The sequence below is a fragment of the Montipora foliosa genome, chromosome 14 (genome assembly GCF_036669935.1).
Source record: "Montipora foliosa isolate CH-2021 chromosome 14, ASM3666993v2, whole genome shotgun sequence".
Classification (NCBI taxonomy): domain Eukaryota; kingdom Metazoa; phylum Cnidaria; class Anthozoa; order Scleractinia; family Acroporidae; genus Montipora; species Montipora foliosa.
In genome coordinates this window covers 7,956,811-7,969,310 of record NC_090882.1, presented here as the reverse complement: position 1 = coordinate 7,969,310, position 12,500 = coordinate 7,956,811, and the positions used below count along the sequence as shown (strand labels likewise).

The window sequence follows — 12,500 nt, the reverse complement described above, 5'->3', positions numbered from 1 at the left end:
ATTATTAATAGTCATCTAGTAGCGTATCCAATCAAAATGCAGGATTTGTATTAGTCCAGTAGTTGGGTGATACTAATTAACAATTATTTCATGAGCGCGCGTTGGATATGAGATGATAGATAGCCAACGAGGCGCGTACCGCCGAGTTGGCTATAATCATCTCATATCCAACAAGCGCGAGTGGGATAATTGTTCTATTAAAAACGCCCCCAAAATGTAGAAAACTAGACTACAATAAAAATAAAAAGGCCCAAAAAGTCACGCATATGCTTGCCGTGTTTGTAGATCATGGTATAATTAACAATTATTCGCCGAAGGCGAAGTGATTATCGGTGAATATTCACCGAGACGAAGTCAAGGTTAATATTCACCGATAATCACTGAGCCTGAGGCGAATAATTGTTTTAGTATAAATACACAGGTGATTATTTCAAAAAAGAGAAAAAAAAACATTTCAACGCAAAATCATCTTCACTTACAGTGGCAAAACGACTACTGGCAGTCATTTTTTCCGTCGAGGTGATTATCGGCTGATAATCCGAGATAGCGAGCCAATGAAAGCGCGCGATTTTGTATAATCACCTGTGTATTTATACTAATGGCTCATAACCCATGATCCCTTAGCCAATCAAAACTCTCGAATTGCATTATCCAATGATCCAGTTTTAATAATATGTATTAGTATCACCCAACTAGTGGACTAATGAAAATCCTGCATTTTGATTGGCTACGCTACTACAGGACTGTTATTGATAGTCCTCGAGTAGCGAAAAGCGTGACGCTGTCTTTCGTTTTATTCCCAAATAAATATTTCTTTAACTTGCATTTGCTAACTTTATTATTGCCTTTTCTGTCCGACTAGCTAGTTGGGTGATATTAAAACAATTAGACCCGTAGCCCGCAAGGGCCACGGCTCTAATTGTTAAGTAAGAGAGTTTAATGGTAAAAAGAGTGAAAAATTAAGTTAAGTTGAAAAACTAAACGTTTTCTCTCGCAATAAACTTTCCCTATGTTCAAGGTTTTTGTCTTTTACATTTGCTCTGGCTGATTTTTGCCGCCTAGTTTGATTGACTAGAAAATCTATAATTACAAGAGATTATGAAGGTAAGAGAAGTAATCACTCATATTAGCCCTATTCCCATCGTAATCCCTTTTTGGTTATTTTTAGATGACAAGGCCATCGTACTTTAGCGAAATGTTGGAGGAAAATATTACCGGACATTCCCGGGAATTCGACGATCTACTGATCTGCTCAGCAAAATTAGCTGATGGTTCCCAACACAGCAAGTTGATATATATTTTAGCTTTCAATATTGTTCTCGCCATGACTGCCATCACTGGAAATACTCTGATTCTTATCTCTCTTCACAAGCACATCTCGCTTCATCTTCCCTCCAAACTCCTTCTTCGTAATCTGGCGACAACTGATCTACTAGTGGGTGTCGTCTCCCAACCATGCCTGGTCGCTTTCTGGGTGTCTTTGCTGCTCGAACTACGACAGGTGTGTCGCTACATCCTTGCTGTAAATCATACAACGGGCTTTATTCTTTGTGGAGTGTCTTTGGCCACAACAGCCGCCATTAGTGTAGATAGGCATCTGGCTCTCTCGCTAGGACTCAGGTACAGAGGGTTTGTAACCATTAAGCGAGTTTATGTAGCGCTGATCGTGATCTGGGCTACTGCATTTGCAAGCGCCTTACCAGTTCTTTGGAATGACACTGCAAGGTTGATTTGGATGATAACTGCTTCTTCGGGATGTCTTTTAATAATCATTTACTGCTACTCGAGGATTTTTGTTCGGTTGCGAATCCTTGAAAATCAAGTTCACGCGATTCCAGCAACCAGTCCAGTTTTCGTAAGGCGATACCAAAAGACAGTTACTAGTGCAATGTTGGTGCAAGTGGCATTAATATTTTGCTATTTGCCATACATTGTTGTGGCGCCCTTAAGATATCAAGAAGTAAGAAGAGGAGAAATTTCTTCCTTCTCCTTTGCAGACACAATAACTGCGACTCTACTTTACTTCAACTCATCGTTAAATCCATTTCTTTACTGTTGGAAGATCAAAGAAGTGAGAGATGCTGTTAAAAACACATTGAGACAGCTGTTTTGTTTCCCAATTCAACTGGAGTAATATTAGTCTACAAATAAAGTAGGGCACTCTAACACTCTTTTATTCGCATTGAAATTGCACTTCAATGATAACTAACTCCCTTTTTCCCGCGTCAATTTCGTTATAATCTTTACGAGCAGCCACAGACAATCCAACTGACACTACAGAACACAGATGAGAGCACCTGTTGTCGTTGTTGAGGCCTTCTAAGGGGGGTTCTGATGTCGCTTTGTCGCTCATTTTCCAGCCCACCTGTCACCTATTTGGCTAGAGAATAATATAAATGTCGCTGTCAATTCAAATTGAAATCCTCCATCTTTGTTTTTGTGTAAGCAAACGAGGCTATAACGTAGCAATAGTCAGGCAGTCGAGACGAGACGAGAACAGAACAGAGAAATCTACGATGGGTACTTAATACCCTGGCCAAATTTCGTCTTGATATGATTACCCCAACTGTATCTAAGGACAGAATATGTTAATTTGTTTGAAAAAAGGAAAAACTATTTCGAGCCTCCTTAAGTGCAATCATGAGTGATGGTGCAAATAGATGACAGAAAGTCGGACATGGCTACAGTTGAATTTGGCGTCCCGCAAGGTTCCATTCTTGGACCAGTTATTTTTAATCTCTACGTTGCTGATCTCCAGAAGGAATTACAGTGTGATTGTTATCAGTACGCTGACGATACGACTTTCTATGTCCACTCGAAGCCTGGCGACTTGGACTCCTCAGCAGCTCAAATAAATAAAACCATCGCAAGACTGAAGAACTATTCTAAGAACTGTAATCTGGCCTTGAACCCAACAAAAACGAACTGGATGCTTATCTCCACACCTCAGATGGCACGCTATCATAGTTTAGAAGAACGGGATCTTCCTATCGTTTGCGGGGACTCTGCGCTAAAGAGAATTTCCTGTACAAAGCTATTGGGTGTCCACATGGATCAACACCTCGCATGGAACAAACACGTGGATTCTCTATTAAGTTCGTCATATGGGACTCTATCCGTTCTGCGTAAGCTCAATAACCTTGCGCCCTTCCACGTCAGGAAGCATCTCGCAGAGAGCTTAGTTCTCTCACACCTGAACTATGCCTGCACGGTATTTTATCCCTTGCCTGTTTATCAAGAAAAGCGTCTCCAACGCCTACAGAATGCGTGCGCTGGCTTTGTTACAAGAAAATTTGCATGTCTCGAGGATATTATTAAGTTAAACTGGTTACCAGTTAAAGAAAACGTTGAATTCAATATTCTCAAACTCGCTCATAAGTCACTATACGACAAAAATAGCTTTCCTGAGTATCTGAAACTGAATCTGCATCAAGTAACTGCTTATAATTTAAGATCATCAACAGCACCCATATTCTCCATTCCTAAAGAATCAGGAACCTTCCAGCACTCGGCGGCAACGCTGTTTAATAGACTCCCGATAGTAATAAGAAACATTTCAGATCATAAAGTTTTTTGCCTCAGTGCTAAGAAACATTTGTTTGCCAAGCATCAGTCTTGAATTCACATAATTATTATTGTATATTTTAATACTTATTGATAAGTTACATTTGTTAATTTATTATTGTTATTACACTTTTAATCATATTGTAGGTTTCTTAGTTTAGTATTTTTACAGAAGAAGAGCCTCTTAATTGTTGGATTCTGTAATAAACCATTATTATTATTATTATTATTATTATTATTATTATTATTATTATTATTATTATTATTATTATTATTATTATGACAGTTTAAAACTTTTGAATGTCAATACCTTAAAGCTACCTGGGGCGTTAATCGTAACCCAGGAGCTCCTTAAAAACACCATGTTCCAAGTCCTATTGACAAATATCTTTCTAAAAGTATTATCCACTTAAATCTATTAAACTATGTGAAAATATAAAATAAGTGACTGCTAAAAAATGAATAATAATAAAAAAAATAATAATACATTTTTTTTTTCTCGACAATAATATCCTTTGCTGAAATGAAATTCGTGTTATATTGCTCGTAAAGTTTATGTGATTACTTTAAAAGTGCGGGCAATATTAAGATTATTATTATTATTATTATTATTATTATTATTATTACTCTTTTCGGTGTAGAACCGAACATTTCGAAATTTGTTTATTAACAAATGTCGTGGTTCAGTTGTATCTAATGGTTACCAGAAACGTTTGAATTTAGACCTAATAAAGAGCGCTAGCTATTATCACTCTTGTCTAATCTTGAGAGCAAGTATGAGAACAGCTTTACCAATAACTGCAGTTCCGCAGTTTTTTTTTTGTTAATGTATTTTCTCAGGAGCCCATGAGTAGGAGTCTCCATGTGCACTTTATCCTTGAGTCAACCTTTGCCCGTATCTTTCTATTTTTAGAACCAACCCTTCAGCAGGAGACCGACATTTACATTAATTTACATCAATTCGCACAATTTGCGTACATTGTTTTTGCTATTTTTGTCTTCGTTAGACAATGAATTTATTCTGATTGGCTGTTTTAAACAGCGCGTGCAGTGCCGAACAACTCGTGGCGTTCTAGAAATATATGGGCAAAAGTTGACTCATAGGGCTTGTATGGGGAAGGCAAGCTCCTACTGATGGGCTCCTGATTTTCTAGAAATGGTTCGAATTCTGCGAGTGCGCGAGACTTTTTAAACAGCGCAAAAGAAGAAGAAAAACAAACCCCTTTAAACTACATGGAAAGGTTTTAACAGGAATTTGTTTCCTTTGACAGGTACTGCCCCAAGTGTATGCCTGAACGAAAGAGGGAGCGAAGCTGCCTAAGATGATGCAGTTGATCTCGTTGAAGCGGTTTTCAATTGTGTGTTGATCTGTTTTGGTTTTAGATAACTTCTCTTGGTGATTTGGCTACAAATCTGGCTTTAAGCTCACAGCTAATCAGGGACGAAAAGAAAACTAAGGGACTTTTCCCGCGCTCAGAGCCGGTTGCATTTATTAGCTTTCCGTTGGGATTGGTTAATTTGATTATCTGCCCCTGTTATGATTGGCTAAGGAAAAGTTTTGGTCTTGCGGCACTCAAATGAAAACCACTTTAATGACCGAAGACCAAGATTCCTTAAAAAAAAAAAAACGAATAGACCTGTTTTTATCTTTACTATATTCTGCTTTTAAGTTTACTGTGTAGTGTCTTCATTTAGAGATAGATAGTCTTTTTGCCGTAAAATAGTCACTGAACTTGCCCCTTGCCTGTATTTAAATAAACAAATGAAAAACTCGAGTTTACCTATGATACGCTGGGAAAAGGCTTGAAGCCCGCAACGTTAGGGAGTCCATTTCCGGCGGAAACGAAGACGGCTATAAAAGATGATTAAAAGAGTAAAAACAATCGTGCGGCACGCATTTTAACGCATATTTTTACGGAAACATCGTGAAATCACCAAACTTGAGGTTTTCACGACCATGTGAGCATGCAAATGTGAACCTTTCGTTCTCTTTTTTCACTCTGAAACCGCTGATACAATTTGCTATTAGAGTACATCGCCTACATTGTAGTACGTGAACGCGATGGAATAATCGCGGAAGACGTTATGGTGCAAAGTTTCGGTTTTGCGGTGACGTGTTCGTCGACGTCGCCGTCGCCTATTTCCCTTTCGTAAACGGTCTTTGCCATTTCTCAGAACGGTCGTTGCCATTTGAAACGGTCGATGCCATGTTTTAGTTCTGAATTACACTCGTTAGGTCTAAGAACTCAAAAGGTTGCGGTTACTGGGAGTTGTGTCTCGCTGGTCAAATGAATTAACTAGGGTTCGGGTTAGGGTTCTGTTTAGGGTGAGGGCTAAGAACCCGAGTTCGAGTTTTGAAATTTTCGGCCTCTCTTTTTCCTCCAGTTTTTCTTTTATAAATGTTTTTTTCCCTTTTTTCTCTTAATTTTTGTTAATATTTTTTCTTAGTTTGTTTCTTTTAATTTTCTTTGAAGTGAAGTGTGTAGTCGACCGTTATAAATGGCATCGACCGTTTCAAATGGCAACGACCGTTCTGAGAAATGGCAAGCTCCTACTGATGGGCTCCACGTTGTCCAAAAATGAACAAAAAATCAATGTGGGAAGTTAAAAAACTTTCAATGTTTCTGCTCACGGGACATCAAATCTTGCCATCTTGCGGCTGCAAGGCGAGTGAAACCGTGGTCGCTAAATGCGAACTTGATCTTTAAGAAACCTCACCAGTTGACTAAAGTCACTTAATAAGTCCACTTAAACAATATTTGGCAGAGAAGATTTCACTTCAAAGATTTAATTGCAATATATTTGGGTTTACAGACACCGGCCTTATTCGCTAACGAAGCCCGATTTTGTCACATTTTGGGTGTTTTTCCGGGCATGTTCTCTCCAAAACGAAGTCGGTGACCCCCCATTTTTTTTACATTTCTGACATAACTAACTCATCATCTTACAGTGGGAAAAGTTTCAGAAAAAAATCAATGTTGAAAAATTTTCGCGCGAACGTCCTTAAACAAGGAAAAATAATTGTGTTCCTCGTGCGGCACGCTCATCATGTGCATTTCTTTGCCGTACTCCACAAAACACCAACGTGAAATCACCAAATGTTGGCTTTTGACGACAACATGAACTTGCAACAACGAACAAAAATAGTTCATTTTCTATTTTTATTTTAACTTCAAAATACCCTTTTGTACCCATCCAGTTACAGGACAGTTCGCCCGTTTGTACAAAGAGATCACGGAAGAAGACGGAATAATAGAGAAATACTTGCGATAGCGTTAAGTTTTAATATGTAGGGACGTTTTTTTTTTTTTTGCGTTGCCATTGTCCTTGTTTAAACTGCCTTTTATTTCTGTTGCAGTATGTAAATTTTTAAGGCGACAAATCAGATGTCACTCAACTCGTTGATTTTTTCCGGGTTCAATCACCTCTGTGCGTGTCAACAGTTTGCGTCCTAACTTACCCTACTAAGACAGTTCCAAAGCCGTTAAAAGGGCTGTAAGGTGACCCAGTTTGCAAGACAAGGCCATCGTACTTTAGCGAAATGTTGGAGGAAAATATTACCGGACATTCCCGGGAATTCGACGATCTACTGATCTGCTCAGCAAAATTAGCTGGTGGTTCCCAACACAGCAAGTTGATATATATTTTAGCTTTCAATATTGTTCTCGCCATGACTGCCATCACTGGAAATACTCTGATTCTTATCTCTCTTCACAAGCACATCGCGCTTCATCTTCCGTCCAAACTCCTTCTTCGTAATCTGGCGACAACTGATCTACTAGTGGGTGTCGTCTCCCAACCATGCCATGTCGCTTTCTTGGTGTCTTTAATGCTCGAACTACGACAGGTGTGTCGTTACGTCCTTGCTGTAACTCGTACAACAAGCTTTATTCTTTGTGGCGTGTCTTTGACCACAACAGCCGCCATTAGTGTAGATAGGCATCTGGCTCTCTTGCTAGGACTCAGGTACAGAGCGGTTGTAACTATTAAGCGAGTTTATGTAGCGGTGATCGTGATCTGGGCTACTGCAGTTGCGAGCACCTTACCAGTTCTTTGGAATGACACTGCAACGTTGGTTTGGATGATGACTGATTCTTTGGGATGTCTTTTAATAATCATTTACTGCTACTCGAGGATTTTTATTCGGTTGCGAATCCTTCAAAATCAAGTTCACGCGATTCCAGCTACCAGTCCAGTTTTCGTAAGGCGATACCAAAAGACAGTGACTAGTGCAATGTTGGTGCAAGTGGCATTAATATTTTGCTATTTGCCACACATTGCCGTGACGCCTTTAACATATCGAGAACTAAGAAGAGGAGAAATTTCTTCCTTCGTCTTTGCAGAAAGAATAACTTTGACTCTAGTTTATTTCAACTCATCGTTAAATCCATTTCTTTACTGTTGGAAGATCAAAGAAGTGAGAGATGCTGTTAAAGACACATTGAGACAGCTGTTTGGTTTCCCAATTCAACTTGAGTAATATTAGTCTACAAATAAAGTAGGGCACTCTAACACTCGCATTGAAATTGCACTTCAACGATAATTATCTCTTTTTTCCCCGCTATTTTCCCGCGTCAATTTCGTCATAATATTTACGAGCAGCCACAGACAATCCAACAGAAACTACAGAACACAGATGAGAGCACCTGTTGTCGTTGTTGTTGAGGCCTTCTAAGGGGGGTTCTGATGTCGCTTTGTCTCTCATTTTCCAGCCCACCTGTCACCTATTTGGCTAGAGAATAATATAAATGTCGCTGTCAATTCAAATTGAAATCCTCCATCTTTGTTTTTGTGTAAGCAAACGAGGCTATAACGTAGCAATAGTCAAGAATTTCTCCATCCTCGGAGACCCAGGGACAGGCAGTCGAGACGAGACGAGAACAGAACAGAGAAATCTACGATGGGTACTTAATACCCTGGCCAAATTTCGTCTTGATATGATTACCCCAACTGTATCTAAGGACAGAATATGTTTATTTGATTGCAAAAAGGAGAAACTATTTCGAGCCTCCTTAAGTGCAATCATGAGTGATGGTGCAAATAGATGACAGAAAGTCGGACATGGCTACAGTTGAATTTGGCGTCCCGCAAGGTTCCATTCTTGGACCAGTTATTTTTAATCTCTACGTTGCTGATCTCCAGAAGGAATTACAGTGTGATTGTTATCAGTACGCTGACGATACGACTTTCTATGTCCACTCGAAGCCTGGCGACTTGGACTCCTCAGCAGCTCAAATAAATAAAACCATCGCAAGACTGAAGAACTATTCTAAGAACTGTAATCTGGCCTTGAACCCAACAAAAACGAACTGGATGCTTATCTCCACACCTCAGATGGCACGCTATCATAGTTTAGAAGAACGGGATCTTCCTATCTTCCTATCGTTTGCGGGGACTCTGCGCTAAAGAGAATTTCCTGTACAAAGCTATTGGGTGTCCACATGGATCAACACCTCGCATGGAACAAACACGTGGATTCTCTATTAAGTTCGTCATATGGGACTGTATCCGTTCTGCGTAAGCTGACCTGTTTTTATCTTTACTATATTCTGCTTTTAAATTTACTGTTTACTGTGCAGTGTCTTCATTTAGAGATAGATAGTCTTTTTGCCGTAAAATAGTCACTGAACTTGCCCCTTGCCTGTATTTAAATAAACAAATGAAAAACTCGAGTTTACGTATGATACGCTGGGAAAAGGCTTGAAGCCTGCAACGTTAGGGAGTCCATTTCCGGCGGAAACGAAGACGGCTATAAAAGACGATTAACAGAGTAAAAACAATCGTGCGGCACGCATTTTAACGCATATTTTTACGGAAACATCGTGAAATCACCAAACTTGAGGTTTTCACGACCATGTGAGCATGCAAATGTGAACCTTTCGTTCTCTTTTTTGACTCTGAAACCGCTGATACAATTTGCTATTAGAGTACATCGCCTACATTGTAGTACGTGAACGCGATGGAATAATCGCGGAAGACGTTATGGTGCAAAGTTTCGGTTTTGCGGTGACGTGTTCGTCGACGTCGCCGTCGCCTATTTCCTTTTCGTAAACGGTCTGTGCCATTTCTCAGAACGGTCGTTGCCATTTGAAACGGTCGATGCCATTTTTTAGCTCTTAATTACACCCATCAGGTCTAAGGACTCAAAAGGTTGCGGTTACTGGGAGTTGTTTCTCTCTGGTCATATGAGTTAGAGTTCGGGTTAGGGTTCTGTTTAGGGTGAGGGCTAAGAACCCGAGTTCGAGTTTTGAAATTTTCGGACTCTCTTTTTCCTCCAGTTTTTCTTTTAAATGTTTTTTTTTCCTTTTTTGTCTTAACTTTTGTTAATATTTTTTCTTAGTTTGTTTCTTTTAATTTTCTTTGAAGTGAAGTGTGTAGTCGACCGTTATAAATGGCATCAACCGTTTCAAATGGCAACGACCGTTCTGAGAAATGGCACCGACCGTTTCAAATGGCAACGACCGTTTACGAAAGGGAAATTTGCGTCGCCGTCGGAGGTCTTATAGCGCGGGTTGTCAGGGACACGCGCCCCTCGACGACTTTTCTTTATTTCCGAAACTACATTGGGTGGACGTCAATCAAATGTTTCCATGACAATAGTCCCAGTCGAAACATTTGATTGACGTCCTCCCAAATTTAGTTTTAGTCGTTGAGGGGTGCGTGTGAAAGATAATAGGGAGCTTTAAGCACGTGCGTTTTTGAGAAGCGGACGGCAACCGGAAGAGAACATTTCGAGTGCCAGGACAATGGTGTCTCCTAGACTTTTATACTAATCATCTCTAATGGAGACAAGATACTTAGCAATGTAAATGTGGTTGTGTGAAGACAAGTTAAAAGGGAAAACAGCTCACTTCCGGTTGCCGTCCGCGTCTCAAAAACGCGCGTGCTTAAGCTCCCAAATGGCTCTATGGTCCCTATTCCGAAACTGTCCTATTATTTATTAAGGTCAAGGAAACTGTCTCACTGCAAAACAGAAAGTGACTGCAAATCCTCTAGTATGGCACAGATTGTGCTTTGCTGATAGTCGTCTTTTTGCGTTGATGCTATGGTTTGAGCAACGTGTTGATTCAATTGAGGAAATAAAGAACATTGGCATTTGAAAACCCAGAGCCGAAACGTTGTGGTTTTAAAGCCTATATTAACAAAAAAAAAACGACCTTCAAATTGATTGAACAGCTTCAAATACGTTCTCTCGAGGGACACGCGTCCCTTTGTGGCTTTCCAAGTCCACGAAGCCGTCTTAAATTGTTGTTAGGGAGCTTAAGATCGCGCGTTCCTTGATACGCAACACCCGGAAGAGAACATTTTGCGTACCAGGGCAGTGATGTGTCCTGAATTTTTATACTAATCATCTCCAATGGAGAAAAGATACTTAGCAATGTAAATGTGGTCGTGTGACGACAAGTTAAAAGGGAAAATAGCTCACTTCCGGTTGCCGTCCGCATGTCAAAAGGGAGCTAGACGTTCGTGAGCCACGGACTGCAACCGGAAATCGAATGTTTCCTTTTTTGGCGTGGTTTTGCTCCTTACCACGGACAGGAAAAGCTCTTGTTGATCACTGTGGCTTGACGTTACAACCGCGATGACGTGAAAACACTCCAAAAAGGCAAAAATTCAATTTCCGGTTGCCGTCCGTAGTTCAAAAACGTCTGTGCTTAAGTTCCCTAAAAACGCGCGTGCTTAAGCTCCCTAATAACAATTTAAGGCGGCTTCGCGGACTTGGAAAGACACGAGCTTTTGTTTGCCCCGAGCTTTCCTTGGGAATAGTATAGGGCTTACACAGATAACCATACCATTTATCCAAGGATATCTTTGTACAAGACCAACATGCCCTCCGTATCTAACGCACGGGAACCCTGGGTTTCCTCGCCCGTCGGCAAATCTTTCATTGCGGAGTGTACACAAGAACTCTGCCATTTGACATACCGCCCTCCTCCCTTGCTTGCTTAAAAACTCCTCTCCTCCCAACAAATAGACCATTTTACAGTTGTAGCTAAGTTACCTGGCCTACGAATGGAAGCGAGGCTGCCGGTGACCCTGTTTTGATACAAACCTTCGTGCTTTTGTAATGTTAATACGGACTAATTAGAATTACAACAACACAATTTACATGATAAAAGCAGTGGGGGCTGTATCAATGCAAGGTCAACGGCAGCCTCGGAGCCATTCATAGGCTAGGTCGCTGAGCAAAGAACTGTAAAATGGCCTAAAATTTAAACCTTTTTGTCAATGCTCCGGCCACTACAGCCATCATTCGTTCTGCCTTTTGTCCATATTAGCAACTTGCAAATTTTTCTGGTGGAAGGAAATTCGTCTTTCACGGGCACCCAACTTCAATTTTCGGAAAATATCTGTTCGGAAGACGATTAGAGATCTAGAATTTTCGGAACATTTTTTTTTAAATCTCTTCCTTGCCTGCCTGTCCTAGGATTTTCGAACATCTAAAAAATGGTATAATTGCCCATTTTAACGGGTTTTTACCCTAAAAAGGTCACCTAGAATTTTTGGAATTTTCGGGAGCCTTTTTTCTGGCTAAAATTTTCGAAAACGTAAGTTTTGATCCCTATAATTTTCGGATCACTAGACTTTCAGCTAGGAAATCCGAACAGATGAAAAATTTTTAGGGGATAAAAATATGCCTATATCTGTCGTTTAAATACTAAAATACGTTTAACAATGCTATGTTTCATTGGTTTTGAACTATATTCTCGTTGGGTGACCCTGGTCTTTCTAAGATCGTGGCATATCGGATATTGCGTTTCTACCTCATATTAATTTCTGATTGGTTCACGTAAATCTCGGTTATCAGCTCATATACCGAATGACTTAATATGGACAAGTACAAGGAAAGGTTACGTTTATACAAACGTTGGCCGTGTGACACTTATATTTTAAACAGAGTTAACTGAATAGAGTGCAATGTGAAGTGCTAGATT

The 12,500-nt window shown here is 40.1% G+C and overlaps 3 protein-coding genes across 5 annotated transcripts in view; all 3 read left to right on the top strand.

The window, feature by feature from the left end:
* LOC137985446 (octopamine receptor beta-1R-like) overlaps positions 1-2,306 on the top strand; it is a 4,807-nt gene extending 2,501 nt beyond the window's left edge. Inside the window, exons 1-2 of one of the 2 annotated variants that reach the window (XM_068833071.1) lie at positions 195-1,104; positions 1,169-2,306. In XM_068833071.1, coding sequence (XP_068689172.1) covers positions 1,099-1,104; positions 1,169-2,134 — 972 coding nt within the window. In that variant the 5' untranslated portion in view covers positions 195-1,098 and the 3' untranslated portion in view covers positions 2,135-2,306. Of the gene's footprint in view, positions 1-194; positions 1,105-1,168 lie in introns of those variants that run through there. The other variant, XM_068833070.1, reaches the window with a different exon arrangement.
* The window catches only part of LOC137985447 (inhibitor of growth protein 1-like), a 37,162-nt gene extending 27,926 nt beyond the window's left edge, over positions 1-9,236 (top strand). For both annotated transcript variants that reach the window (XM_068833072.1, XM_068833074.1), the window contains one exon: positions 4,836-9,236. In XM_068833072.1, the coding sequence (XP_068689173.1) occupies positions 4,836-4,890 (55 nt within the window). In that variant the 3' untranslated portion in view covers positions 4,891-9,236. The remainder of the gene's footprint in view (positions 1-4,835) is intronic.
* Positions 7,106-8,044, top strand: LOC137984405 (melanocyte-stimulating hormone receptor-like). The gene has a single exon (XM_068831583.1). It carries the CDS (start codon positions 7,106-7,108, stop codon positions 8,042-8,044), a length of 939 nt encoding a protein of 312 aa, XP_068687684.1.
* Positions 9,237-12,500: the final 3,264 nt, after the last annotated feature.

Bases quoted from the DNA above. Each gene is read 5' to 3' on its own strand.
- LOC137984405 (XM_068831583.1), top strand. From the start codon at position 7,106: ATGTTGGAGGAAAATATTACCGGACATTCCCGGGAATTCGACGATCTA.